This window comes from Equus asinus, chromosome 17 (genome assembly GCF_041296235.1).
Source record: "Equus asinus isolate D_3611 breed Donkey chromosome 17, EquAss-T2T_v2, whole genome shotgun sequence".
Taxonomy (NCBI): Eukaryota; Metazoa; Chordata; class Mammalia; order Perissodactyla; family Equidae; genus Equus; species Equus asinus.
In genome coordinates this window covers 49,848,967-49,875,237 of record NC_091806.1, presented here as the reverse complement: position 1 = coordinate 49,875,237, position 26,271 = coordinate 49,848,967, and the positions used below count along the sequence as shown (strand labels likewise).

The 26,271-nt window shown below is 55.3% G+C and overlaps 1 protein-coding gene across 6 annotated transcripts in view; it reads right to left on the bottom strand.

Annotated features, from left to right (window-relative positions):
* Window positions 1-26,271, bottom strand: part of PHRF1 (PHD and ring finger domains 1) — a 33,152-nt gene that overhangs the window by 2,190 nt on the left and 4,691 nt on the right. For 3 of the 6 annotated variants that reach the window (XR_011495238.1, XM_070488455.1, XM_070488456.1), the window contains exons 4-15: window positions 25,479-25,629; window positions 22,279-22,493; window positions 19,513-19,596; window positions 17,575-17,693; window positions 12,893-12,990; window positions 12,438-12,613; window positions 11,280-11,409; window positions 6,374-6,504; window positions 4,897-5,078; window positions 4,320-4,439; window positions 3,508-3,662; window positions 170-2,812 (exon numbers count right to left, since the gene is read on the bottom strand). Coding sequence is in view for 5 of the 6 variants with exons in the window: in XM_070488455.1 (XP_070344556.1) it covers window positions 170-2,812; window positions 3,508-3,662; window positions 4,320-4,439; window positions 4,897-5,078; window positions 6,374-6,504; window positions 11,280-11,409; window positions 12,438-12,613; window positions 12,893-12,990; window positions 17,575-17,693; window positions 19,513-19,596; window positions 22,279-22,493; window positions 25,479-25,629 (4,204 nt within the window). In the remaining variant the exon portion in view is untranslated. The remainder of the gene's footprint in view (window positions 1-169; window positions 2,813-3,507; window positions 3,663-4,319; window positions 4,440-4,896; window positions 5,079-6,373; window positions 6,505-11,279; window positions 11,410-12,437; window positions 12,614-12,892; window positions 12,991-17,574; window positions 17,694-19,512; window positions 19,597-22,278; window positions 22,494-25,478; window positions 25,630-26,271) is intronic. The other 3 variants (XM_044749657.2, XM_044749658.2, XM_044749656.2) reach the window with 1 other exon arrangement.

The window sequence follows — 26,271 nt, the reverse complement described above, 5'->3', positions numbered from 1 at the left end:
GGACCACAGGCCATGCTGCAGCCGCCTCCCTGCCCTCAGCCTGTGTCACTAGCGTGACCCAGGAGGCACATGTGCGCACAGAGAGAAGGCCCCCTGGCGGCCACTCCATGCCGTCCTCATGCGCCGCCCCGGCCCATGCCCGGAGTGCCCGCGGGAGCACCCTACTCACGCAGGCCTCGGTCTTCCGCTGGGGTACCACGTTCTGCCTCCTGCAGGTTCCAGGTGACCCTCTTCACCAGGGCTTTAGCCCGCAGCAGGGGGGTCTGAGAGGGGCCTTCCTCCTTCCCTACAGGTGCCCCGCCCAAGGCCTGGATTCCCAGGGCGCTGGGTACCGCAGCGGCCTCGTCTGCATCCTGCCAGAGCAAGGGCTTCTCTTGGGGGCCCTCTGCCAGGGGCAGGGGCTGCACAGCATCCTCACCGTGGATCAGTGACACCTCCCTTCTGATGACGGCCATGGCCAGGCTGGTGTCATGCTGCTGGCTGGCCGGGGGCACAGCAGGGTTGGGTGGGAAGTCTCGCTCTGGGGAGGAGTCCGTGCTCTCTGGCGAGGGTGGGGAGCTCATGTCATCCAGCTGCATGAAGATGGCCTCGCTAGAAAAGTCCTCAAAGACATGCCCTGCCTCGACGGAGTCGCCATAGTCCAGGTCCTCAGGTGGACACTCAGATGGCACCTCCAGCATAGGGGCGGCCTTTGGGGGGGCCTTGTGAGCTTCAGCCTCTTCTGGAGAGGTGTCTGCTTCTGCTGAAGCTGGCAGCCTGGCCGGGGGCTCCCTGTCTGGCCTTGCCTCCTCTTGTGGAGGCGGCTGTGGAGAAGCCTCCTTCACGGCCAACTTCCTCTCTGGGGAGCGGGAGCGGGGCCGTGGCCGCTTCTCACGGGAACGAGGCCGCCGGCGCTCCCTGGACCTGAGCTCCACGCTTGGCGATCTGCACTTGCGCTTCTTCCTCTCACGGGAGCCCCGCCTGTCTCGGGGCCGCTCGCGGCTCCTCTCCCTTGGGTGCCGGTGCCTCCGGGCTCTCTCCAGGCTGCTGGGGGGCGAGCACTCCCTCCCCCAAGACCTGGAGCCTGACTCCCTCTTTTTCTTCCTCCTGCTCTCGCGGCGGTCATGGGAGGAGCTGCCAGGGCTGCCCGAGCGGGACCGGGACCTGTGCCGGCCTCGGCCCCAGGAGGCCCTTCTCCTCTCCCCACTCTTGTCCTTGGCCTTCTTCCGCTTGGCTCGCTCGTGGCTGCTGGAGCAGTCGCTGGAAGACCTCCGGCTCCTGGCCTTGGGCCTGTGCCTCTTGGCGTGGTCCTCACCCACTGGTGGCGACACTGACTGTGAGCTCCTGTCCCCAGAGTGGGAGCCGGAGCGAGTGCCTGAGTGGGCCCTCCTGTGCTCCCTGGTAGTGGCTCGCTTCCTCTTGGCTTTCTTCCGGCCACGGGAGCTTGATGTGGAGCGGGAGCGGGAGAGGGACCGCAGCTCCACGATCCTATGGGTGGTTGTCTGCGGGGCATCTGGGCTCGGTGGGGCGTCTGGCTCCACCACTGACACACAGGTCACTGTCCGCTCCTCGGAGTCAAAGAAGGTGCTGCGGGGTGGCGGGTCCTCATCCTCCCAGGGCTCTGGCGGGGATGGTCTTGGGACCCGGGGGACTGAGGCTTGGCCCTCAGCAGGCTCCTCTTTGCCCAGCCCCTCGCGCTCTGTGTTGGAGGCCCCCTTGGTGGTCCCCTCACTCCGGAGCTTGAGCAGGCTGGAGGAAGGCCCCCGAGAAGGCTCGGGCTCCGGTCCAAAGGTGGTTTCCACCGTGTAGGAGGTGACGCAGCGCACAGTCTGCAACGGTGGGTCCTTCGGGCTGTCGATGGAGATGGTGCGCGTGATCTCAGAGGGCAAGAGGCCAGTGCCGAGATGCTCAGGGCTGCTGCCAATAGAACTGGAATCAGAGCCCGTAGGGTCAAAGGGGTCGTAGATCTCGCTCTTGAGCTGCTTCGCCTTCCTGATGGAGAAGAGGGGCGAGGGGTTCTCCTTCCTCTGCACCTTGTTGTCGACAGGCCGGAAGGTGTTACAGAAGCCAGGGTTGGAGAGTCTGCTGGAAGGGGCAGTGTTCCCAGGAATGTTGATCCTGAAGCTCTCAAAGGTTGAGCCGACACCCTTGCCCCTCGAGGATCCCAGTGGGGCCGGGGACTGGGGGCCGCCCCCCGAGTGCGTGCTGGGCTCCTGTGGGCCCCTGCTGCTGGGCTCGCCCTCTGCCCGGGCACCACGACCAGGCTGCCCAGGGCCCTCCCTGCCAGTGAGTCGGCTTATGCAGGAGCTGGGGATCTCGACGCACTGCCCGGTGGGGACCGCGTCTGCCTGCCTGCTGCCGCTGTTGTCTCTCCTTATCTTTGGGATCCTGGGTAGCTCAGAGATGTCAGTTCTCCTGGGAGCTGGTTTGGGGGCCTGTCCTAGCACAGCACTCTGAGATGGCGAGTCAGAGCTGTGATCTGAGACCTTAGAGGACACAAATCTGAGAGGCAAAGCGTGCTTCCCTTCACCATTCAGTCGGGGGCTGTCACTTTGTTTTAAGCCAGGCCGGATGACGTTCGACAAGTTCTGAGCCTGACCCGACCGAGAGGTCCCTGAGGAGTCCAGTCTCACAGCTGCCCCCAAGGTGAGTGCAGGGACACAGGAGTGGGTGGCCGGGGCTGGGGCCGAGGCAGGCCTGCTCTGACAGCGTGGCCCCAGGCTCTGTAGCCCCCTTCCTGAGCATGGTGCCCCAGGCTGCAGGCAATCTCCAGACCCGGGGCCTTCTCCCTCTCTGGACAGACCAACTGAGTTTCGCTGAACAGGACTGGGCGCTAAAAGGGAAAGAGGCAAAAGGCATCAGCCCCCACACTCTCCCTAAAGAGCTCCAAGAGTCGGATAACTTCTACCAAATGACCCTCTCAAGCTGTGCATCCTCAATGCCTCCCACTGGCACCTTGACCTGGACCCTCTCCTGCCCGGGGCACCCCCTCGGGCAGGCTTGCAGCTCGCTGAGGGGTCGCAGACGCTTTCTCTTCTGCTTTACAGTTACACCACTGATGGTCTGAAGGTTCCCACACCAGTCACAGACACAGGGGGGCAGTGACAAGGTGTGGCCCGAGCTCACAGCACCTTGTCCATCTCTGTCCTGCCCTGCCTCCACGTTGGACCCACCCCAGCCCTGAAATCCTGCCAAGGCCCAGCTCTGTGGGAGGGGCTCCATGGAGGCTGGTTCTGGAGCTCTGAGAACACATGCCAGCTCCTCTATGGCTAAGGAGAGTCTGTGGGCTGGCTGGGAACCCCACCACCATCTAGGCTATCAGCTGTACTTCTGCTCAGAAAGCGATGGAAAGTTAACGGAGAAAAACAGCTGAGAAAACTGTCCCCCTTCGCTGACATTTCCTGTGAGTGGAAGATGCCTGTTTAGTGTGGCGGCTCTCCCACTGGCACTCAGAAGCACCCTCTGAGTCCCACGATTGTTTCTACTTCCTGGTGCACAGGGGACGGCCGGGAGCAGATGTCGCCTCACCTGCCCTCTTGGCACTGAGGGAGCCGTCCCGGTGGATGACAATGTCGGCGCTGTTCATCATGAGGAGGCTCTGGCCCGACAGGATGCTCCCCAGCAGGTCGGGGACAGGGGCCTCGTCCACTTCTGGCTCGGGCACCGCGGCAGGAACACTCCTCCTGCAGGCACAGACCCAGGGTGGGCCACTGCTGCCTCCCCACGCCCCAGGCCCTTGGTCAGGCACCCCTGGTGCCCCTACTGTTCCCCGGGGCCCCCAGGTCCTGGCTGCTGTGCTGAGAAGAGGCCGTGTGCTGGGCCCCCTGAAGGAAGAAGGGAGACCCACTTGGCAGCTCCAACTGAAGGACAGCAGTGTTTTGGGGTGACGTTATCTGAGGCTTCTGGCCCCAAATGTCACTGACAGGCAGGAATTGGTGGATAAATGCCATCTTCTAATTTTGTTGGTTTGGCTAATTCTTTTTTTTTGTGGAGTCAAATAGAAGAAAAGATGCAGGCAAGGTGCGGCCGCACTGAACAGCACCTTGACTCCCTGCTGGTGGGCTCTGTGGCTGAGCTGGGCACGCAGAGGCAGCCCCGAGGAGCTGCGGCTCCCCGCACCCCCTCCTCGCCCCCAGTAGCCACCACTTTGTCCCCGCACCCTCAACTCAGGACTGGCTGCAGCACTTCCTCATCAGAGCCAAGGGAGGGGCCACAAAGAGAGGCCGCAGGAGCATGGGTGGCAGGGTGCCAGGCCAACATGGAGCCCAGCTGGTCCCTGCAGGCCTGTGGCCCCACCACAGGACCACTGTCCCCACCGTCCTATCCTTCCCAGGACAGACCTGGAGAGCCCCATGGAGATGGGCCTGGCCACAGGCTGGTGAGACTGCACAGCTGACTGAGAGAGGATCCTCCTCTTGGCACTCAGAGGGGAAGCTGGGTCTGCAGACAGCTCTTCATTGCTGCAGGGAGGACAAAGGCCAAAGGGAACATGTGACCCCACATCCTGACGCCCAGGGAGACATCCCCAGCTCACCCTCAACAGCACCTAGCATGGACAGGCTAAGCACTGCCCCACATGGCAGTATTCGTGACTCAACAGTGAACACAGGACCTGGGCAGCAGCTTCGCGTGGGCAGCTGCCCGAGTCTCTGAGCAGGGATGGCGGGCAGATGTGTGAACAGGCCTCTCTAGGTTAGGGGCTGGGGACGCAGAGTCCTCTGTACACCATCTCACCATCTGAGGACGACTCTGAGGCAGGAATCATTACCCTCGTTTTACAAACGTGGAGTAAGAGGCTTACCCACGCTCCCCATGGGGGTGCCGTGCCCAATGTCCACACTAAGAAAGGAGGGAGGTGACACCTAGCTCCCCAACTCTGAGATGGTGCCCCTGAAGGACTGCTCCCCCTGGAGTCACCTGTCGAAAGGGTCCAGCTCATAGGGGTCTCCAAACAAAGAGAGAGAGGCTGCTCCGATGTCCGCACGCATCAGCCCTAGAGAGGGGTCTGCAGGCTTGTACACGGATGGGATGCAGGCTCCGCGGACTGGCCTCCGGAGGCCCAGCGTCCGTGCAATGCGAGAACGAGCTGTGATTTCATTCTGAACCGAAGTAACAAAGAATAAGTGATCAGTAAGACTGAAATCTAAGGGTTTCAGACACACCATTTCAAGTATCAATTAGCAACACCAACACCAGGTGGAGCACATGCTAACGCAAAGCCAAAGGGCCTTGCATGTATTAATCACGACGTCGTTGAGATTTAACTGAACCACAGAGCGAGCAAACACCGAGACAAGCATGACCCACACACCACAAAGCCACGGGCAGAACCTCCCCAGAGTGCTGTCAACAGGGGGTCCTTTGTTTTGAGCAAAAACTCACAAGGAGGGAAACAAAGCATCCAACTGATGTCTGACTGACAGCCTGTTTTAAAAACCACCTGCGGAGTGAATGGCGAGGGGACAGTGCCACTCCCACCACAGCCCACGGCACCTTGTGCATGGTCCCGGAACCCGAGGGCTCAGGTGGGCGTGCAGGGTGGGAGCCGGCCGCAACAAGAAGGCAAGGCCCCGTCCTGCCAGTGCCCACATGGCTCACAGCTCTGGCCCCTACTCCTGTGTCTGAATGAACACCGAGACCATGTGTTCACATACACCACTTACTAAACTGAGTTTTACATAAACATACCATACGAATTTAATTAGGCAATAGCTACGCCCCTGAGTATAAATTCACATAAAGATGCAGCAAACACCTGAACAGCTTCTTCTACTTTACGTATCAAAATGCTCCAAATGTCCAGTCCAGCAGCTGGAGTGAGAACAGGCCCTTCAGAAAAGGGCTGCATGACGCAGGCTGCTCAGGCACGACAGAGCGGCACTCTGAGAGCCCAGTGACGGGGGACTCTCAGGAGGGGGAACGGCCTGAAGTGGACAGTGTCCACACACATCCCGCTTGAGTCACCTCAGCCAGGACAAGTTGGCTCTGCCTGAACAGCCAGCTGTAGACTCCAGGGGAGGTGCTCCACCCCAGAGGACCCGGTGGCGGCACCTCTCTGAGCCCCCACATGGCTCCTGTACTCCGGGTCCAGTCCTCTTGCCTCCCTGACAAGCTGGCAGCCACAGCCCCGCCCACTCTGCACCCTCTGGCCTGCCTGCCCCTCTGTGCCCACAGGACCCCTGGGGGTTCTGGGAGTCACACACAACCCCTGAGGATGTCTGCCTCCAAAGGGTCCTGGGAAACATCCTGTATCCAATCTGGGCTGTAGAAGTGTTCGTTCTCATCAGTGAGTCTCTAAGCAAACACAGAGGAGAGGCTGCTTCTGTGACCCCCCTCCCCCACCTAACCACACAAAGGGGTCAAGGGCAGAACGTGGACATCGCCACCAGACTACCTTTCTCTTCTTCCCCGTCCTCCTCCTCACGCGGCCCTGGCGTTTCTTAGATCTTGTCCCGGAGCTCCTCTTGCCCGTCACGGATGATTTGGATGGGGTCTTCTTCCTTCCTGACGCTTTCCTCCGTCTTCCTACAAAGAGGACAGACAGTCTGTGCTCACTGTGCACAGCCCCTGCCCCAGGCATCCCCTCCAGGAGGTGCCCCACACCACCAGGACCAGCACACGGACAACCATACACACTGGCTCGGGGTTTTTTTTTTTTTTGGTTTGATTCCTATTCGGATATTTAATTTGTTTCCAATTTTTTTTTATTAATGTTATGATAGGTTACAACCTTGTGAGCTTTCAGTTGTACATTATTGTTAGTCATGTTGTGGATACACCTCTTCCCCCTTTGTGCCCTCCCCCCTCCCCCCCTTTTCCCTGGCTCGGGGTTTTTAAATGGAAAAGTAAACCATAATTTAAAAAATAACACCTCCATGGAGGAGAGAGAGGGAGGGCAGCATGGAGCGAGGACTTTGGAATCTACTTTGATTTGTAGATCTGACTTTTAGAACCGGTAAATATTTCAAATAATTATGAAACAAAATTAAATTAGAACAAACTGTGACAATCAAGAGTAAAATGAAAGGATGAGTATGCATTGGACCCAGTTGGTGGTCTAACCACAGAGAACTCGCCCAAGAGGCCTGAAAACAAATGATTTCACTGGACATTTCCTAAAAAGGAAACTGCAGAATGGCCAGAGTCTGCCCTGCCCGTCAGTCATCCCAGGGGGTGCTGCTCTGGGCTCAGTGGGAACCAGCCCTGGGCGGCCACAGGCATCCTATGATGCTCCAACACCCCCTGCAAATCCACGGGAAGCCCCGCATGGAAGAGGAACCCAAGGCAGACAGAGGGGTTGGCCTTGTGATGTATGCTATTAAGATACATCAAATACATCTAAATCCCTGAGTTCATAATGATGCTAAAAACCCTAACTGATGTCCACTGAAGGATGCTGCTAAGCAACCCCATGGTCCTGAGAAGCAGTCGATAAGAGGAACAGGCGAAGGCATCAGTCAGGTGGCTTTGTGCAGAAGCACCGCAGCACTGGGAAGCAGCTAGCGCAGGGTCAGGCTCTCCTGACCTTCCTCAGTAAGGTCCCAATCTGAGCCCTGAGCACTGACAACATCCCCCCTGTCCCCTGCCCCTGGCAGACACCAAAGCAAACAAGCACCCACTTGAACCTGTGGACAGCCAAGGACAGCTGCTGGCTGCCCATGGTGCAGTGGGCAAAATCAGACCGTGAGGGATGCTCCAGGACAGAAGGCCTGACCTCCTCCACAACCAAGAGGACACAGACACAGGCTCAACAACCACCAATGCAACATGGATCTTGTCTGGCTCTCGATTTAAAAAAAATAGTTTCTAAAATTCTATCACATTTATGACACAATTAGAACTTTCAACATTGACTGGCTATTTCATGATGTCAACAAATTACTGTTGGTTTTCTCAGGCATAACCACAGTACTGTGGTTAAGAAGAAAGATTCCCTCCTTTAGACACACTGTGAATACTGACAGTGGATGTGAAGCATCTACTTCAAAATGATACGGGAGGAGGAAGCGGGGGCAGAGACGAGGCAGAAGTGGCCAGGAGGGCTGAAGCCAGGTGACGGGTAGTTAAGTGGGCTCACTATTCATTTCTTCCCACACTTCCACAGGTTTGACCTAAATCTGAAGAAAGTATAAAAAATTCACTAGCAAAGCAAAAAAAAAAAACCTCAAGCAGAATAAAGCCAATGTGGCCTAACCAAGTGACCTGGACTCTGCATGTTACGCCCTCAGTGGGATCCACATTAGGGACGAGGGGGAAACACCTCCACCCCCGCCTCTAACAACCGCACTGCTAGCAACTCGAGGTTTCTGTTCCGAGACTGTTCTCTGTGCAATGGGATGACGCAGACAAGTAATCACAGTGTTAGGACTGAGAGCTGGGATTTCTGACATGAGAAAAAGAAGACACAGATGTGAGATACAAGACACAAAACCCCTCTAAGCCTGAATTTTAACTCAGGAATTGGTAGGACCTTACGACATATTTCTTAGTTGTAGCCACTAAAAAGGGCTAGAACAATGTCAGCCACCGGCAGGGGAGCATCAACGAGCTCAGACCTGGTCTCTAAGTTCCAGCTCTCACTGGGAAGGCAAGAGCTCCCCGCAGGGGCCCACGGGAGCCACATGAAGAGGGCCCGGCTAACTTGCAGCACATACAGAAGCAACAAAGCTGTCACAGCACCTACGGGGGGGAAACACCGGCAGGACCTGTCGAACAGACCCGCAACCACGAGACCGCTCTGTGCCTGCGGGTGTGGGGAAGACACACGCTTGATTCTCCCCAGCACTGGCGAGAATGTGGTGCAGCTACAGCTCTGATGTTACTCAGGGGAGCAGAAGTCGGCACATGACCTCAAACACACATTCACCCAACGATCCAAGCAGTCTACTCCTCTCTGCTCCCCAGGAGAAACAGAACACCTGCCTGCAAAAAGACTCGCAGCAGGACACGCACAGCATCTTCACTCTCACAGAGCCACACAGAACACAACCCAGATGCCCAGCACAAGCGGCTGGGGAAACAGACTAGTGTATTCAGGCCATGGGATGTTCCTCAATGACAAACAGAAGTTAACCACAGACACACACAGCTACACTGACTCCAGAATCCTTGTGCTGAGCGACGAACCAGAGCACACACTCAGGAACTTCTAATGTCTTGTTACCTCAAGTTTGAGAACAGGCAGAACTAATGGACAGACAGGGATAGAAAGGACACAGGGCCGCCTGGTGGCAGAGGCGCAGGCTAGAAGGACGGGCCATGTGCAGTGGAGGCACTCATTGCACTCCACGTGTACACACTCATTGTACTGCACGTGTACACACTCATTGTACTGCACGTGTACACACACTGTACTGTAGGTACACACTCATTGTACTGCACGTGTACACACTCATTGTACTGCACGTGTACACACACTGTACTGTAGGTACACACTCATTGTACTGCACGTGTACACACTCATTGTACTGCACGTGTACACACACTGTACTGTAGGTACACACTCATTGCACTCCACGTGTACACACTCATTGTACTGCACGTGTACACACACTGTACTGTAGGTACACACTCATTGTACTTTACGTGTACACACACTGTACTGTAGGTACACACTCATTGCACTCCACGTGTACACACACTGTACTGTAGGTACACACTCATTGCACTCCACGTGTACACACACTGTACTGTAGGTACACACTCATTGCACTCCACGTGTACACACACTGTACTGTAGGTACACACTCATTGCACTCCACGTGTACACACTCATTGCACTCCACGTGTACACACACTGTACTGTAGGTACACACTCATTGTACTGCACGTGTACACACTCATTGTACTGCACGTGTACACACTCATTGTACTGCACGTGTACACACACTGTACTGTAGGTACACACTCATTGCACTGCACGTGTACACACTCATTGTACTGTATGTGTACACACACTGTACTGTAGGTACACACTCATTGTACTGCACGTGTACACACACTGTACTGTAGGTACACACTCATTGCACTGCACGTGTACACACTCATTGTACTGTATGTGTACACACACTGTACTGTAGGTACACACTCATTGTACTCCACGTGTACACACACTGTACTGCACGTGTACACACACTGTACTGTAGGTACACACTCATTGCACTGCACGTGTACACACTCATTGTACTGTATGTGTACACACACTGTACTGTAGGTACACACTCATTGTACTGCACGTGTACACACACTGTACTGCACGTGTACACACACTGTACTGCAGGTACACACTCATTGCACTCCACGTGTACACACTCATTGTACTGCACGTGTACACACTCATTGTACTGCACGTGTACACACACTGCACTGTACGTACACACTCATTGCACTGCACGTGTACACACACTGTACTGCAGGTACACACTCATTGTACTGCACGTGTACACACTCATTGTACTGTATGTGTACACACACTGTACTGTAGGTACACACTCATTGTACTGCACGTGTACACACACTGTACTGCAGGTACACACTCATTGTACTGCACGTGTACACACTCATTGTACTGTACATGTACACAACTCAATACAGGTGGTTTTTAAAAGAGCAGAGATTGTAACCCACTGAATAAAACAGGAATCCATGAGTCCATGCTGATTTCAGTGAACAACCGAGGGGAGAGGGAAAGCTCCTCCTCAGAACAGAAAGCCAACTAAGGCAGACAGCTGGAACCGGAGCTAGAAGTGGCCAGCAGTGTGAAAGTGGGATGAAGGCGTGATGAGGAACAAGATGCATCCTCCCTAGACACCTATTCGTTCCCAGGGAAGAACAGAACTTCCAGGGACGCAGTCGCCGAGACTAACACAGAACAGCACTAGGAAACCTGAGTAACTGTACCAGCAAGGACTCTGAGTCACCACTTCAACCATGCCCACAGGGACGAGCTCGGCCCGGGCAACACGGGCGCTTCGTCACGTTAGGAAAAGAAACCCGGCAATTGTTCCACCAAGTCCTCCAGAACAGTCCTCACGATTCAGGGAGGCCAGTGTCACCCTGACACACAGGCAGAGGGTGCTGCTGCACAGACAACACTGCCCTGGGGGTATTTACAGGGATAAACCAGACCAGATCTGCCTGGCCGTGAGGGGCTTCTGCGTGGGATTTTCGGCTCCCTGAGAAAATGAGGCTGCAGAACTGGAGCCGACCACTAGCTGCACTCTGGCGCAGCTGTTGGTGGGGATGAGCACCTGGCCTGCCGCTGTCAGGGACACAGCCCAGGCCACTGTGCCCAGACGTACCTCTTTTCCTTCTCCGTTTGGCGGGGGCTCGAGGAGTCAGGGGGTGCTGATACACGGCAGTGCTCAGACCCGCAGCGACGGTTTCGATGGTCTCGTCAAGCAGGGAAGACATGAGGTACCTTGGGACGTGCTACACAGCAGGGGGCAGCACTGGTCAGTGGGGTGGCTTCTCGTACCCCGCCCTTTCCACAGGGAGGACCCCAGGCAGGGCTACTGCGGAGGCCGGCACCACCTCAGACCCCTTGAGGGAGCCCTCAGCTCCCCGCCAAGCCAACCCCAGAAGCTGGCGGCCCTCGGCCTGGCAGCAGCAGGCCAGGCTGGCACCGCACTCTCGCTTCCAGCAGACAAAGTGCCAAGTGCTTCCCAAGGGCAGCTCAGGCCCTGAAGATGGGCAAGGGGGAAGGGGGTCTGGGAAGACCTCTGGAGAAGAGAGTTCAGGGTGACAATGGAGGATGAGCAGGGCCGGCAAGCCACGAGGAGGAGCAAGCAGAGCCCCAGGCGCGAGTGGAGGGAGCTGCCAGGCCCAGGCCGCCGGGTGCGGAGCAGAGGCGTACACGGCACAGCCGAGGGGGTGGGGGTGGGGTGGGTGGCTGGAGCAGAGAGGAGTCCATTCAAGGGACGGGAGGAAACAGTAACCCAAGGACGAGGGGGATGCGGGGCAGAAGCGTCTGCTTTGGGAACCCAGGTGGTGGGAGGGTGTCTGTGATGGGGGTACCAGGGCCTGAGTCCCCACGGTCTTCTCAACCCATTCTCAGTTCTGTGTCAGGCTTCCCATGGACTAACACCCAGACTGTAGAAAAGCAATGCCCGTTGCCCCTCACTGCACAGCCGCCTGCAGGAAACACACAGGAGTGTGCATCTAACAGTGAGCCATAGGAGCAGCAGCACTAGGTCACTCCCAGGTACGGTGCGCAGACCTGGAGGGAGACTGAGGGAGCTCAAATGGGACATAGAGGGACCCAGTCACCAACCATGCCTTGGCCCCTCCACCACAGGTCAGGCCTGACTACCCGGCACTGCTGACAACGCCCTCCTATGCACCCACTGCCCAGCAATCAGGCAGCTGAGGCGCAGCAGGACAGGGTGCAGCCACCAGAAGGGCCAAGCCAGGAGCGGCCTGCAGTACCTGTGGGCGGCCATAGTGTCACGCACACCTACCTGGATCCTCCTGGCGGTGGAGATCCGGTTCCGGTTCACGGTCGCTCGGACTCTCTCACTCTGCCGTGTCCTGGCGATGGCCCGGGTCCTCCCTGCTCGAGGCCGAAGTCGGCTGGTGGTGGGCACCACATCGGCCAAGAGCAAGGAGACCTCCTCCTCACTCACAGGACCCGCATCTTGGAAGAAAAAAGTCTGGGGCTGATGTGCATGCCCTCTGAGTGACAGGACGCAGAGGGTCTCCCTGGAGCCTGGGCCTCCAGACCTTCAGGGCGGGAAGCCCTGAACCAGCTGAACCAAAACGCAGCTGGGATCAGTTGTGCTCCTCCAGCTCCCACCCAGCAGCGCAACAAAAAGCCATCCCCCTGACGGAAAGCCCTAGAAGTTCTCCCCATGAGACAATAAGGCCCACCCCGGCCTCCTCGGGGCGCTCTGCCTGAGAGGGAGGCAGGGCATACCGGCGGCAGGGGCAGCTCCAGGGGCAGCACACTCCAGACAGAACCACTCGTCCACTGGCACCTCCTGGAGAGGGGGGTCCAAACACTCCATGTGGTACCTACAGGTAGAGACGGTGCCAGTCAAACAAGCGTCCCCTGCCTCACTGTCGCAACCCAAGAGCCACAAAGCAGACCTTCAAATGCGCCCAAGGCTGCACTGTGCCCTGCCGTGGACTGAACTGTGTCCCCTCAAAGCCATATGCTGAAGCCCTAAAGCCCAAAGTGACTGCATGTGCAGACAGGGCCTTTGAGGAGGGCGATTAGGAGGTTCAACAAGGTCATGAAGGTGGGGCCCTGATCTATGTACTGGGATCCCTGGAAGAGTTTGGGGGGACACAGGGCTCCCTATCCCAGTGAGAGGAAAGCCAGTGAGGACAGCAAGAACGCGATGACAGCAGCCAGGAAGAGCCTTTGCCAGACTGCGACCTGCCAGTCCCGCAGGCTTCCCCCAAGCCGACTCCAACATCCCACCCAGAGGACACGGCGGTGCCCACCGGCCTGCTCAGAGGTCTGTGCACTTCGAACTTGAGACCCTTCTCTCTACCTTTCCCGTAGTCCTTCCCACTGGCAGTCCAGGTGGACAGTCTGCCACTGCAAGCTTTGGGCATCTCTGCCCTCTGAAGGGGGTCCTCACGGCCTGCAGACTCTCCACAGGAGCCATACCACACCAAGGGATTGAGCTAAGAAAGCGGGAGTGCGGCCCAGGGTGGCTCTGTAACTTCCGATTGGGGCAGGTGCTGTGCGCCCACCATCCCCTGGGCAGTGGTCTCTGATAAGCTCCCCTCCTCCCTGGCCCACCAGCACTCAGGGCGCCCAGCAGTGTCAAGCACTGGCACCCACACTTCACCACCCAGTCTAGGGAGCTAATGAGGGAGAAAGATGTTTGCTGCAGGGAAGTAGGAATGGCCTGACGCGCGTTATCTGCTAGTGGCTTCTAACCAGTCCTCCAGCAAAGTCTGAGAGGAGCCGCCGCGGGCATGGGCTGTCTGTGCCAGATTCTCCAAACTTCATCCCAAGACTGCAGAGAGCCCTGAGCCAGGCAAAACCCAACGTGGACACCACGCTAAACCCCCTGAAGACCCCAGCCCCAGTTCAATCCAGCTTAATAACCATGGACTACACTTGAGCCCCAGTTCAATCCAGTTTAATAACCACGCACTACACTCGAGCCCCAGTTCAATCCAGCTTAATAACCACGGACTACACTCGAGCCCCAGTTCAATCCAGCTTAATAACCACGGACTACACTCGAGCCCCAGTTCAATCCAGCTTAATAACCACGGACGACACTTGAGCCCCAGTTCAATCCAGCTTAATAACCACGGACTACACTCGAGTCCCAGTTCAATCCAGCTTAATAACCATGGACTACATTCGGTGCTGAAAGGCCTGACGATCCCAAGACACAGAGGGGACCCTGCCCCCATGAACTCCTTGCTGGGACCTCAGCAGAACCAGGGGGAATGGATGTGGGGAGAGGCGACTCCTCCTGGAACACAAGCCAGGAAGCCTAGGCCAGCGCAAATACTGGGGAGCGTGCCAGAACCCGAAGTAGATTCCAGCCTGAGAAGGTCCTCCCTACGTGGTCTCAGGAACAAAGTCAAGAACTGAGCAGTTGCTTCTTACAAAGCACTCCAAGGACCCAACATAGTTCAACCGACGTTCCCACACCAAGCTTCAGGGCTTCCAGCAGAGGCCACCAGTGCACGTGACAGGCACCCAGCCCGGCCAGTCTGTGTCCACTGTAGGTCACTCCAGAAGGAGACTGGCTGTGGACTCAAATGTGGGGGAGCGCGAGACTGGTCACCAGGACAGGGCTCACAGTGCTCATGCAGAGCACCCCACTCTGCCGGGGCCCAGCCGGCCCGGAACCAACCTCCTACGCAACGGGGACAGCCACAGCTGTATGGCATGGTGAGGTCCTGAACTATCTCCCTAGTGAATACATATCTTTAAACTAGATTCTAAACTTTTAAAAAGTCAGAAATAATCTGGGCTGGCCTGGTGGCGCAGTGCTTAAGTTTGCACGTTCCGATTCTCAGCGGCCCGGGGTTGGCCAGTTCGGATCCCGGATGCGGACATGGCACCACTTGGAACACCATGCTGTGGTAGGCGTCCCACATATAAAGTAGAGGAAGATGGGCACAGATGTTAGCTCAGGGCCAGGCCTCCTCAGCAAAAAAGAGGAGGACTGGCAGTAGTTAGCTCAGGGCTAATTTTCCTCAAAAAAAAAAAAAAAAAGAAGGAAAGAAATAATCTGTATTTTATTCATGTAACAGTGAAAGAATCTGGCATATTTATGGGTCTTCAGATAGCCTTGTGATTCCATTTTAAAATGAGTCAATGAAGTAATTTTAGACTTGTGATTTTTAAGTTGAAAGACAACTGTAAGAAAATTTAGCAGACTGCAAATATTAAGAGTGTGAGGATGTTCAGAAGTCTAAGAATCACTATATTTATCAGTTTTAATGTTTTAGATCCATCAGGATTTTTATGTACTTGTTTCATCTGTTAAATAATTCAAGCACATAAAAAAAGTCAATGTATTTATAAATGTATTTTACAACAGCAAAAAATATTTAATGAAGCTGTAAAAGTCCTCAAGAGTCACTGTTAAAAGTTAATAGAATTAGGGGCCGGCCCTGTGGCTGAGTGGTTAAGTTCGTGCGCTCTGCTTCGGTGGCCCAGGGTTTCACCGGTTTGGATCCTGGGCGTGGACATGGCACCACTCATCAGGCCACACTGAGGCCACAACTAGAAGGACCCACAACTAAAAATATACAGCTATGTACCAGGGGGGTTTGGGGAGAAATAGGAAAAATAAAATCTTGTAAAAAAAAAAAAAGTTAACAGAATTAAAAACAGACCTGGATGTCAAGAATTAACAGAAGTAAGAATTGTAGGCTTGATTTAAAAGCATAAGGAAAAAACTAGGCTTTTTGAGTGAAAGCTCCAACAGCCTCACCCTGGCCCACAGGCTGCCCCAGAGCCACCAGAAGGCACACAAGTTCATGGGAACGGGGGGTGCAAAGGCAGGGCCAACAATGAGGGCCACGCAGGGGTGGGGACCAGGTCTCTCCTTCCCACCACGTGTGGCCTCTCCTGCAGCGTCCAGCTGTTCCAGGCTCTTCCTTCGCATGTCCAGAGTGGCCACAACACGGAAGGATGCATTTTGTGTGTGAGCAGTGTTCTGAGTGCTAAGCCCCGTGTCCTCTCAGCCCTGTGTCCCCATGAGACCATACTTAGCCTCCTACTCTCAGTCACGAAGCACAGCAACGGCAAGCAACAGAGCACTGGACTCACAGGGCTGGGGACCCCCAAGGCACCACTCCTGTCCTCCAGACTCACAGCGACAACGTGCTAAGGGGGCAAGAGTAGACATGGAAACCTGTAGGAATCCTAAGAGGCCAAGATCGCCAAGGTTGAGCATTCACAAAATGTGGGTGCAAACTAAGACTGTGAGAAAAGAGGGAGAACAAGGAATGTGTGAGCCTAGAGGGTTGGGGCAAGAACAGAAGGTGGGAGATGCTGCTAAGGCCCCTGAAATCCAGAGCAAGAGGTCAGGATTCCTTGCCACAGGCTCTGGGGAGGGCGGACGGATGAAACAGGGTGTTAGGAAGATAAATGCCAATCGCAAACACACAGCCAGGGGAGTGAGCCAGTGACCCACAGTGCAGGTCACAGGCGAGCAGGCCCTGGTCAGGGGGCCAAGCCAAGGCGGGGACCGTCTGTAGTGGAGCAGACTTGTGCTTCCACGGGCACCCGTCCCCCATGGCCGGCACCCAGACACCGGGGCTCACGCCTTCCTGCCTCTTGCTACCTCACAGCCCAGCCCTCAGAACTGCTAGTTTTTGCCAAGAGAAAGTTTCAGATCTACCAGCCTCACTGGATTCCTTCACTACCTGTTGGGGTGCATGTCCCAAGGGGACGGTTTCCACAATCCTCTCACCACAGTTTTACAGCAGAAAAACTCCTGAGATGGGCTCATGGAAGAGGGCCTAACCGAAATCAGGAGACAAAGCAGTCACTGTGGGATGACAATACCAGGCTCCCAGGGACTGCTGGACGCAGGGGTCACCGGCAGTGTGGCTGGGAAGCAGGTCCGAGGGAGATAAGCGTTGGCGGACACAGTCACAGGCCCCTCCTCCCACCGGAGCCAGGCCTCACAGAAGGCCTGCGGGCCAGCCCCATATCCCCGATTTCTCCTGTGACCTCGCCTTTCTTCTTTTTGTCTTGATGTATCATGTGCGTCTCTGTGAGGAGCTGGGAATACTTTGGGGAGGGAACAGGTGGAGGGTCTGAACAGCAACAGTGAAAAGAGCCTGTGGTGCCTGCTGGCTGCTGATAACGATGTGATGAAGCCAGCGCACTGGGGAGAGGTGGGCGCACCACCGAGTGTGGGGCCCTTGCATCACCGAGCACAGCAGTGCACACCTGTGGGGATGAGCATGGAACAGCAGCAGGCCTGTGGGACTTCCCTCTAACGGGGTAATTAAAATCCAGTCTCAGAGGCTGGCTCAGCAGTTCACAGACTGACTTCCTACAGGTCAGGGACGAAGGGCAGTAGACACTGCCTCCATCTGCCTCTCAAGCTCCAGTAAGGAGTGCCACCATGAACGGGCCAGCAGGGGCCCCACACTTACCCGGCGTCACAGCCATCACAGAGGAGCAGCCGGTCCTCCCGGTCACTCCTGCCACACACCTCACAGAAGGTGGGGTCTTCCTCTTCGTCCTCTCCAGCTCGGGCATCCTCCACTGGAATCTGGAGGCAGAAGAGCACTGCTGATCACACGGCGAATGACACCCCGAGCCCAGAGCCCCCACATGTCACGATGCGCAGTTGATCCAGAGCAGACCAATCAACTTCTTAAAATCGACTGGGGCTCCACAGGCCCAGAGGTTCTGAATTCACAGGCAGACAGTGACTTTCCTTCTCCTGACCGTTTCAGGATAGTTAACCAAGAGAAAAAAATAATTCAACAGAAACCAGTGTATGACTCGTGGAAGCAGAGTGAGCAGGTGACCACGCGGGGCACTGAGGCCAGAAGGGAGCCCGCTCCATGCACTCTGTGCAACAGGCTTCACGGGACAGGCACCCTGAGTTACAGACAGCAAAGCAAATTCAGGTCGCGGGCTGTTAATCTCTCAAAACTGTCACATAATCAAGCAAAGACATGGAAACATAACTCTGAAAAATGACAGTCAAATGTGCTGCTGCCCCTGGCCGGTCACGGCTACGCACTGAGAACCCCTCACTTTACAGGGCTGTTGCCCCTGGCCGGTCATGGCTACATACTGAGAACCCCCCCACTTTACAGGCCTGCTGCCCCTGACCAGTCACGGCTACACACTGAGAACTCCCCATTTTACAGGTAGTCTCAGGGACAAAATTAATTAGGCTGCAATTTACTCAGCCTCAACACGTGCAAGGCCTGTGGGCACGCCCTCTCCAAATGAGCCGCCACCTGCGACCTGCGTCTCCTCACCCCCACCTCCACCCTGGGGAACAGAACCTCTGCTCTTCACTTCCTCAGCAACCCCCTCCCCCAGATGACATGCCCGAGCCAAGCTCTCTGCTCTTACTCTAGCACCAGGTGGGTACACAGGGTCCTCCTGCCAACCCCCACTCTGTGCTGGACCTGGAGGCACTCTCTGATCTTTTCCTCCAACTGGACTAGCTCATGCGTCACAGGACTCTCTGCACGCCTAGAGTGGAGCTCAGGATCCACAGACTCAGTGGGCAGACCTTCCAGATGAATGAGGACTGCCTTCGTGGTGACTGCCAACACACCCCGAGGCCTCGGCGCAGGCCTGGGGCTCCAGGGAAGATGAGTGTGAGGAGGAGGCAGGAGGCCTGAGTCAGCACAGCCCAGCACAGCTGGTCTCCGGGAGAAATTTGCATGCAGCGGGCCCAGAGTCCCGGGGCTACGGCTCTGTGTCTAGGTAAATAAAAAGCAGCCCTACAGCTGTAAGAATCTTCAGAAGATCGAAGGCGAAGGCTGTCTCCCTGAGTCTTCTAAGGCTACTCCTCCACCACAGAAGACGTGTGGAGGCCTTTCAAGTCTCTGAACAGCAGATAAGCAAAAGCAATCACTGAAGAGCAGATGAAAACCCTTCCTCTTCTTAGCCCTCATGGCAAATGCTCCTGCCAGGTACTTTAAGAAATCTGGTCCCAAGAGAACTGGCCTCCTCTCCAAGGTCTGGGCTCTACCCAGACCTTCCCTGGGCCCCATGGCTGCTGTGGCTTGAGAAGAGACAGGCTCTGAGATGCAGAAAAGGCGTGTGGAGCGGAGAAAGGAAGCCTGAGAGAGAGCCCACACCAGTGCCACCCCTCGATTCCCCGCCTGCCTACCCACCCAGAACAGGCAGGGCCGGGTGGGCAGGCTGCCCCTCCAGCACTGGGCTCCACGCTCAGGCCTGCAAACGCCATTTTAGCACATTCTAACACACATTTAACCAACACTGACTCGTTTCAGGAAAGTAAACCCACTCCTGAAAGGATGTTTTCCCATGAGACAGGCAACAGTGCAAGGAATGTAGCGGGGGTGTGAGGGGGGTCTCCACACAGCATCCACACTTACCTTCTTCAAAATTTTACCACCAAACTGAGCTCGAATACAAATACATTTAAATATAGTCCGATCAACTGGACAGGAATTGGCATTCTGCAAGAAATAAAGATTGCATCAGAATCTCATAGAATCACTTTCACTATTAACACCATACTCAAAGTAAAGAAGTCAACAATCCCTGACATGAAAATTGAGTATTTACTGAATGCCTGTGTGTCAGGCCCTGTGATCAGCTGCTTGGGACACAGCAGAGAAGAGATGGGACAGGACCCCTGCCTCGTGGATCCTCTCTCCTGGAAAAGGAGGCGAGAGAAGCAGGGCGTGCAGACACGCATGGGGCCTGTCAATGGGGAGTGCTGAGAGAAATGAAGGCGGGAGACGGCCAGCCGGGTCACTGGCCATGCCAGGACCCTCCTCTGTGGGCCTCTGTTCACATCCTTTGCCCATTTTCCCATGAGACTGTTTGACATTTCCTAGCAAATTTTGAGGATTTCTCTACATGGTGAGGATACTCATCAGATGGACACAAGTATTTTCTTCGTGCCTTTATCAACAGTGTTTTGACACATGTAAGTTCTTAGTTTTAAACTGCCTTTGTTAGATATACTGTATACAATAAAATGTGCTCGTCCTACCCGTGTGATTCAATGAGTTCTGACAGGCTTATACCCCGTGTAGCGACCACCAAGCCCCCTGGTCCCCTCCCCTTCCCACCAGCCCCTGCTCTGCTGCTCCGGGCTTCCGGGCACCTCGGCCTCAGCCTGGGGCTCTGGCTGAACCCAGTGCTCTTCACCATCAGGCAGGTCCCCAGGGCTATCTGTTCCCGGCTGTTTCCGGTTGGGCTGAAGTGGAGCTGCTGTGCACGTCTGGGACGAGCCTGGGCAGACGGACTTTCGTTCCTTTTGTTGCTCACAGGGTAATGGTGCACTAACTTGTGGCTGGACGTGTTGCTCCCTGTAGTCTGAGAAGGCCGGGGGCTCCCAGCCTCCCCACACACCGTGAGCTCAGCCTTCCCTCTGAGCCTTCTGGCCGCGGTGTCTCCTCCCTGAGGACCCCTGCACTCCCGGCCCGTTTGCAGATCTTCTCTCCTTCGTCCATGCGCCTCGTTACGAGTCCTTCCCTGTCCTCCCAGAGCTGCCTGTGTTTTCTTCTGAGGCTCTGCAGTATTGCTCTCCAAGCTCCCATCTTGAATCCATGTGGCACTGTGTGTGCGCGTGGTGTGAGCCAGGCCCGCTTTTTCTCTGCCTCACACACGTTCACAGAAGAGCCCCCTCTCCCAGCATGAGACTGTCTGCCATCCACAGGGTGCGCCCGTCTCTTCAGGCCCTCTGCCACTCTTGGGATTTCTGCCTTTTTCAAAACTAGCTTGGCAATTCTTGGTATCTTCTCTCGCTCCTATATGGATTTCACAATCCAGCGCTCTGGACACTCCACTTAGGGTTTGGTAAGTTTGCATCACCACCGCCACCTCTGGAATGAGATTTCCCTTTCAGGAAGTGGTCTTTCTTCATTTGGCTTCAAATGTTCTAGAAAAGCTCTTTAAATGCCTTACACATCTTTTTATGACTTATTTATAAATACACTATGATTTTTAATCTTTGTTAACCTTGTATCCAGCAATTTTGCTGAACTTAACATTCCAATGGTTCATTTGTAAAACATCTATGTTAATAAACATCACTTGCAAATAATCCCTTTTTCTACCTAATACTTACGCCTTTATTTTCTCCTTCTATTAATCCGATATAACATGGACTAGAAAGTAGAGGGCAAACACCTGTTGCTTTCCTCAGTTTAAACATAGGTTTCACTTGCCCCCTAAGTCTACACCTGAATCTAATCTGGGCTGTAGATCTACCACCAGAGAACAGGAACAGGAAGTATGAGAGGCAGAGAGACACCTCAAACGACACCACGGCGACCAGCAGCCGGCAGCCACACGGCCCCGAGGACGGCCCGGTTCCAACAAGCTCACCACACAGGATGCTTTTGAGCCACCTGGGAACCCAGAGGCAGGCAGGGCTGGTGTCAGAGGCTGGACTGTTACTATCAATCTCGCTGGGGGAGATGACGGTGTGGGGATCTGTCACTGTCACACAGTCTCCATGTTGGTAAAGTGACAAATGGGGGGAAGGATGAGAGAAAATAAGAAAGGCAAAGTTCATGGTCCTCGAAGATGGTGATGAGCACAGGAGTCTGCATCCCTCCTTCTTGCAATATTCTACTTCTTTGAAATTTTTCACGATAAAGAGTGTAAAAACCTGGACGGTGGGTATTGCTTTGAAAGTTCATGAAATTTATTGCATGTTTCTGGTGAATTCCTTCGTCGGTTTTCAGGGCGGTCCCTTTCTTTGCTGGTTATCATGACTCAGTGCTGAATGACTCACACTCTCCGTGCTCAGATGATCCCGCTGTGCAGGGCCACCGCACGCCGCACCCGGGGTGACTCTGCTGGCTGCACATCACCCCCAGGTCATTCAAGATTTCAGCAGCCAGGTCTCTGGGGAACAGCGGCCCATAAATAACTCCCTTCTCTCTTGCCTCCTCATCCAGTGCTCCAGGAGCACACACCCCACAGGGAGCTCCACCAACAACTCCGAGAGCCAACTGCGTGGAGCGAAGCAAAGACCAAGCTAGAACTCGACCCTGCAGCTCCAACTTCTGCGGCAGAGCAGAGAAGCAGATCCAGCAAGAGGCTGGGCTCAGGCTGGGCACTTACAAACAGAAAGGGGCCATCTTCAAGGGAGGAAGAAGCCTAAACAGAAGCCACCTCACCTTGGACCATTCCATGATACAGTCCAGGCAGAAGTAATGGGCACAGTTCTCTGGTGTCCCCACAGCCTGGTCCCTGAAAGCATTGAGACAAATTGGGCAGCTCTCGGAATCATCATCAGAATTAAATATGTCATCGGCTTCCAGCTCCCCCTGAGTATCCGCTACTGCCACTAATGCTTCCACGTCACCGTCGTCGTCTTCGGAATCTTCGGAACCTTGGGAAAGAGAAACATTGTAACTTCGTGAATGGCAGCACTGGAAACAGAAGGCTGCAGCTGCACTCAAGAAGGCACACTCCCAAATCCCCTCCTCCCACAGCCCCACCAGGTGTGGCTGTCACCGGCACTTCACCTGAAGCTGCTTCCAAGCTAAGGGGACGCAACACTGGCTGAGCAACAACAGGAGGTCCTCAAGCCCCCGCCTTGGAGGTAGGGCAGCCCCCAGGGGCCAGCCTACATCTCAGACGCTTGGGTGAATTGAAGGCCTGCTCAGGACAGCGGCCACCATGGCCCATGCACTCGCAACACCCTTCTCAAGATGTGGTGTCAATGAACCATCTGCCTTCAGAAAGATCTCCCTCGTAGATCTCTTATTTTCCTTTATTTTAGGATGTAGATTCCCAACTAGGCAATTTGGCCCCCACAGTTCTGATCCATTTCTGAGAAGTTTGGAGGCTGGAGCCTGACCAGCAGAAAAGTCGGGAGATGTTTGCAGACCAACATGGTGGAGTCAACACGTGTGCACTGAGTTTCTCTCTGGCCCAAACTCCACTGCAACAAAAATACAAGTTCATATGGATGGTAGAGGCAGACTAGAGGTGTGGCAGGATCAGTCTCGATAATGGGCTAGCGTCCATGACCCTGTTGCTACATTGCAGACGGAGATCATCCACGCCGGCTCCGCCTAGCCAGGCGAGCTCCTCAGAAGCACAGCTGTCTCCAGCTGGCTACAGAGAGGGAGTCAGAGGGATGCGCTCCTGCTAGGGCAGGAGAGAGCAAACAGCTGGTATGAACTGCTGACTGAGGGGAACCTCTAGGAGCGGAGGATGGTCCCCACTCGACAGCCACCCAGAAAACAGGACTTCAACCCTACACCCGCAACGATTCGAATTCTGCCAATAAGTAGGACCGTGGAGGAGCAGCCAGCTGAGACCAGGGCAGAGGACCAGCAGCCTGTACCTGGACTGCTGACCATGGAAACACTGACATAATGAGCGTGCTGTTCTAAGCTGCCATATTTGTGGCAATTTGTCACACAGCAAGAGAAAACCAATAAAACTGGTGTCCACAGAACCCTGAAGACAGCAAGCGGAAAGCAGAATGACAACTGACTTTGTTCAGCTTCCCTGCTTTGCTAAGGGCCATGGAGGCAGAAGAAGGTAGAGGCCAGATGATCTGATTCTTCCTATGGAAGGCTCAAGAACAGAAGGAAAGGCAGACAACTGGCCATCTGAGGGCCACCTGACTCCTCTGCAGGGCCTCTGCCCACAAAGCAATGCCTTTGAAGTCTCTGAGGAACACTGAGCACCAATGGCACGGGTGGGTGGATAAAGACGAAGGCCCTGAGCCACCTACGTTCCCTACCCTCTCAGTGGCTGCTGAAGTCAGCCCAGACTAGACAAGGGACCAAGCCAAGGAAGGTGCAGATGAGGGCACCAGCCTGGCGTGGCAGCTGGCGGCGGACCTCGAAACCCCAGTGCAGATGAGGGCAGGGTCTCCAAGAAGGGAACAGCTCCCACGATGACCACACTGGAAGGAGATGGAGGTGAACGAAGGCCTGCCATCAAGACAAGGCTGAGCAGGGAAGGGCTGCTGGTGAGCAGACCAGCCATGAGTGAGTTCCCTGCGGAATGTGCGCGCGCCCAGGTGGTATCTAAAGTCCGAGACTCAGCGAAGAGCAATACAAGCGAGTGATTTTCAGGAATAAATACTAGGGCAGAAAAACAGCAGGATGAGTTGAGAGGGCTGCTGTAAGAAGGGGGACCTGGAGGTACCAGGCCTGTGGGGATGCAGCAATGCCCTAGAGACACTCACTCCGCATCTAACTCACCGCCCACCAGCCAGAGACAGGCCAGCACCAGGGACGAGTGGTTAAGATTTGGTGCTCACATCGCTGCAGTCCAGGTTTGTTTCCCGGTCAGTGAATCACACCACTGGTCTGTCGTTGTCATACTGTGATGGCTGCGTGTTGCCGTGATGCTAAAAGCTAAACCACTGGTATGTCAAGTACCACCAGTGTCAGCCACGGTGAGCAGGTTTTCAGAGGAGCTTCCAGACTACACAGACTTGGAAGAAGGATTTGGCCACCCGGTTCTGAAAAAATTGGCCACGAAAACCCTGTGCATAGCAGTGCAGCCTTGTCTGATAGAGCGCCGGAAGGTGAGAGGACAGGCCAGAACACTGGGCAGGTTCCACTCTGCTGTCCACAGGGGCGCCAGGCGTCAGAATCAATTTGCCGGCACTTACAACAAAAGAGACATAGCTACTTTGTCACCTGTCTCAAAGACTGGTGCTGGGAGCGTGCTAGAAAGGTTACATACCCGACGCCATGAGCAGCGCCCCTGCAGTGCCTTCCTTCATGAGGTGCCTCCTCATATCCGCAGGCCATGTGCCCATGTCTCCTTCCCCCCTGGGCACTCGGCTGTGTGCCAACTGTCCCTTCACAGCACTCTAACCCTGACCCATGTCCACCACTGCCTGGCTAACTCCTGCTGTCCTTCAGATCGCAGCTTAGATGTGCCTTTCTCTGGAAGCTTCTCCTTACCACCTCAGGTCCACAGAGCCCTTCCCCTTCCTGCGACGCCCCTGTGCAACCACTCTTGGCATCCATTACCCTGAACCATAACTGCTTCCTTATGCCACTATCTTTGCTGCTGGATGGTGAGCTCAGGGGCAGCAAGGACCTGGCTGAGCCAGCTCCCGCCCTCCCTCCAGCCTGCCCTGACTCTCTGGCATCCAACAGGCCTCCAACCTCTGCTTAAGGGATGAATTGACAGGACCCAAGGTCCTCTGCTTTCAGCCCTGTCAACGCCAAGTGCAGGTTAGCCTACCGCCCAGCTCCATCCTGGGAAACAGCAGAAGAGCCATATTTGTGACCTGCAAACTCAAGACAGAATCTCATGCCCCTGTTCAGCATTCAAAATCTAACTCTGGAAGAATATGTCGCCAACACACACAAAGCTGCAAACTCACACTACTCACGTTGTATCAATCTTGTTCCTTCATGAGCAGTGTCCCAAATATGAGGGGTTACCTTTCTGGAACATTCTAATGTTGGTAACCAGAGAGCTTGAAAGACCAACAAATAGACCACGGCAGATGCTTCAGGACCACGCATCTGCTGGCCCGACAACTATATCAGAAAGAAAGCAGTGATGAGCCAAACTTCCAAAGTCTGCACCCTATCGGTAGAGGGCCTCTGAGGAAGCTGACCAGAGCTGGGCTGGGACAGGGCAGTCCAGCCTGGGGACCCTGCAGGCCTCACACCAGCCAGGGTGGCCAGAAGGGACAGGGAAGGAGGCAGTGCGAGTGCACCCGGAGCGGAACAGCAAGGCCCTCGGGCGGCACCGCCTGCCCTTTGAAGCACTGTTCCCTGCATAGAAGTTCAATGGCACCAGCGAGGACCAGAAACGTGCTGGGATTTCTCAATGAAGTCATTTCATGCATCTGCCAATTCTCTCAAGGCTTTCAGTCAGAGGAGCGAGAACGAGCCACAGGATGGAGCTGCCTGCCTGCCCAGAGTTCTGGCCAGGTGGTTCTGGCCATGGCAGACCCTGCATCATGCTAAGCCTGTCCTGGACCTGGGGGGCGTTGGGGCAGGGGCTCACCAAGACCCTCTGCTCATTCTGCCAGGAAGTCCAGTCTGGAAACACCTCAGCCCGTGCTGCTCCATGCTCTAAGACATTTTAATCTCCTGTGTCACCAGAGAAGAGACTATCGAGTCGTGCTGTCAAACTGAACTCGGAAAGGAAGAGTTACAACAAAAGTGAGCCAT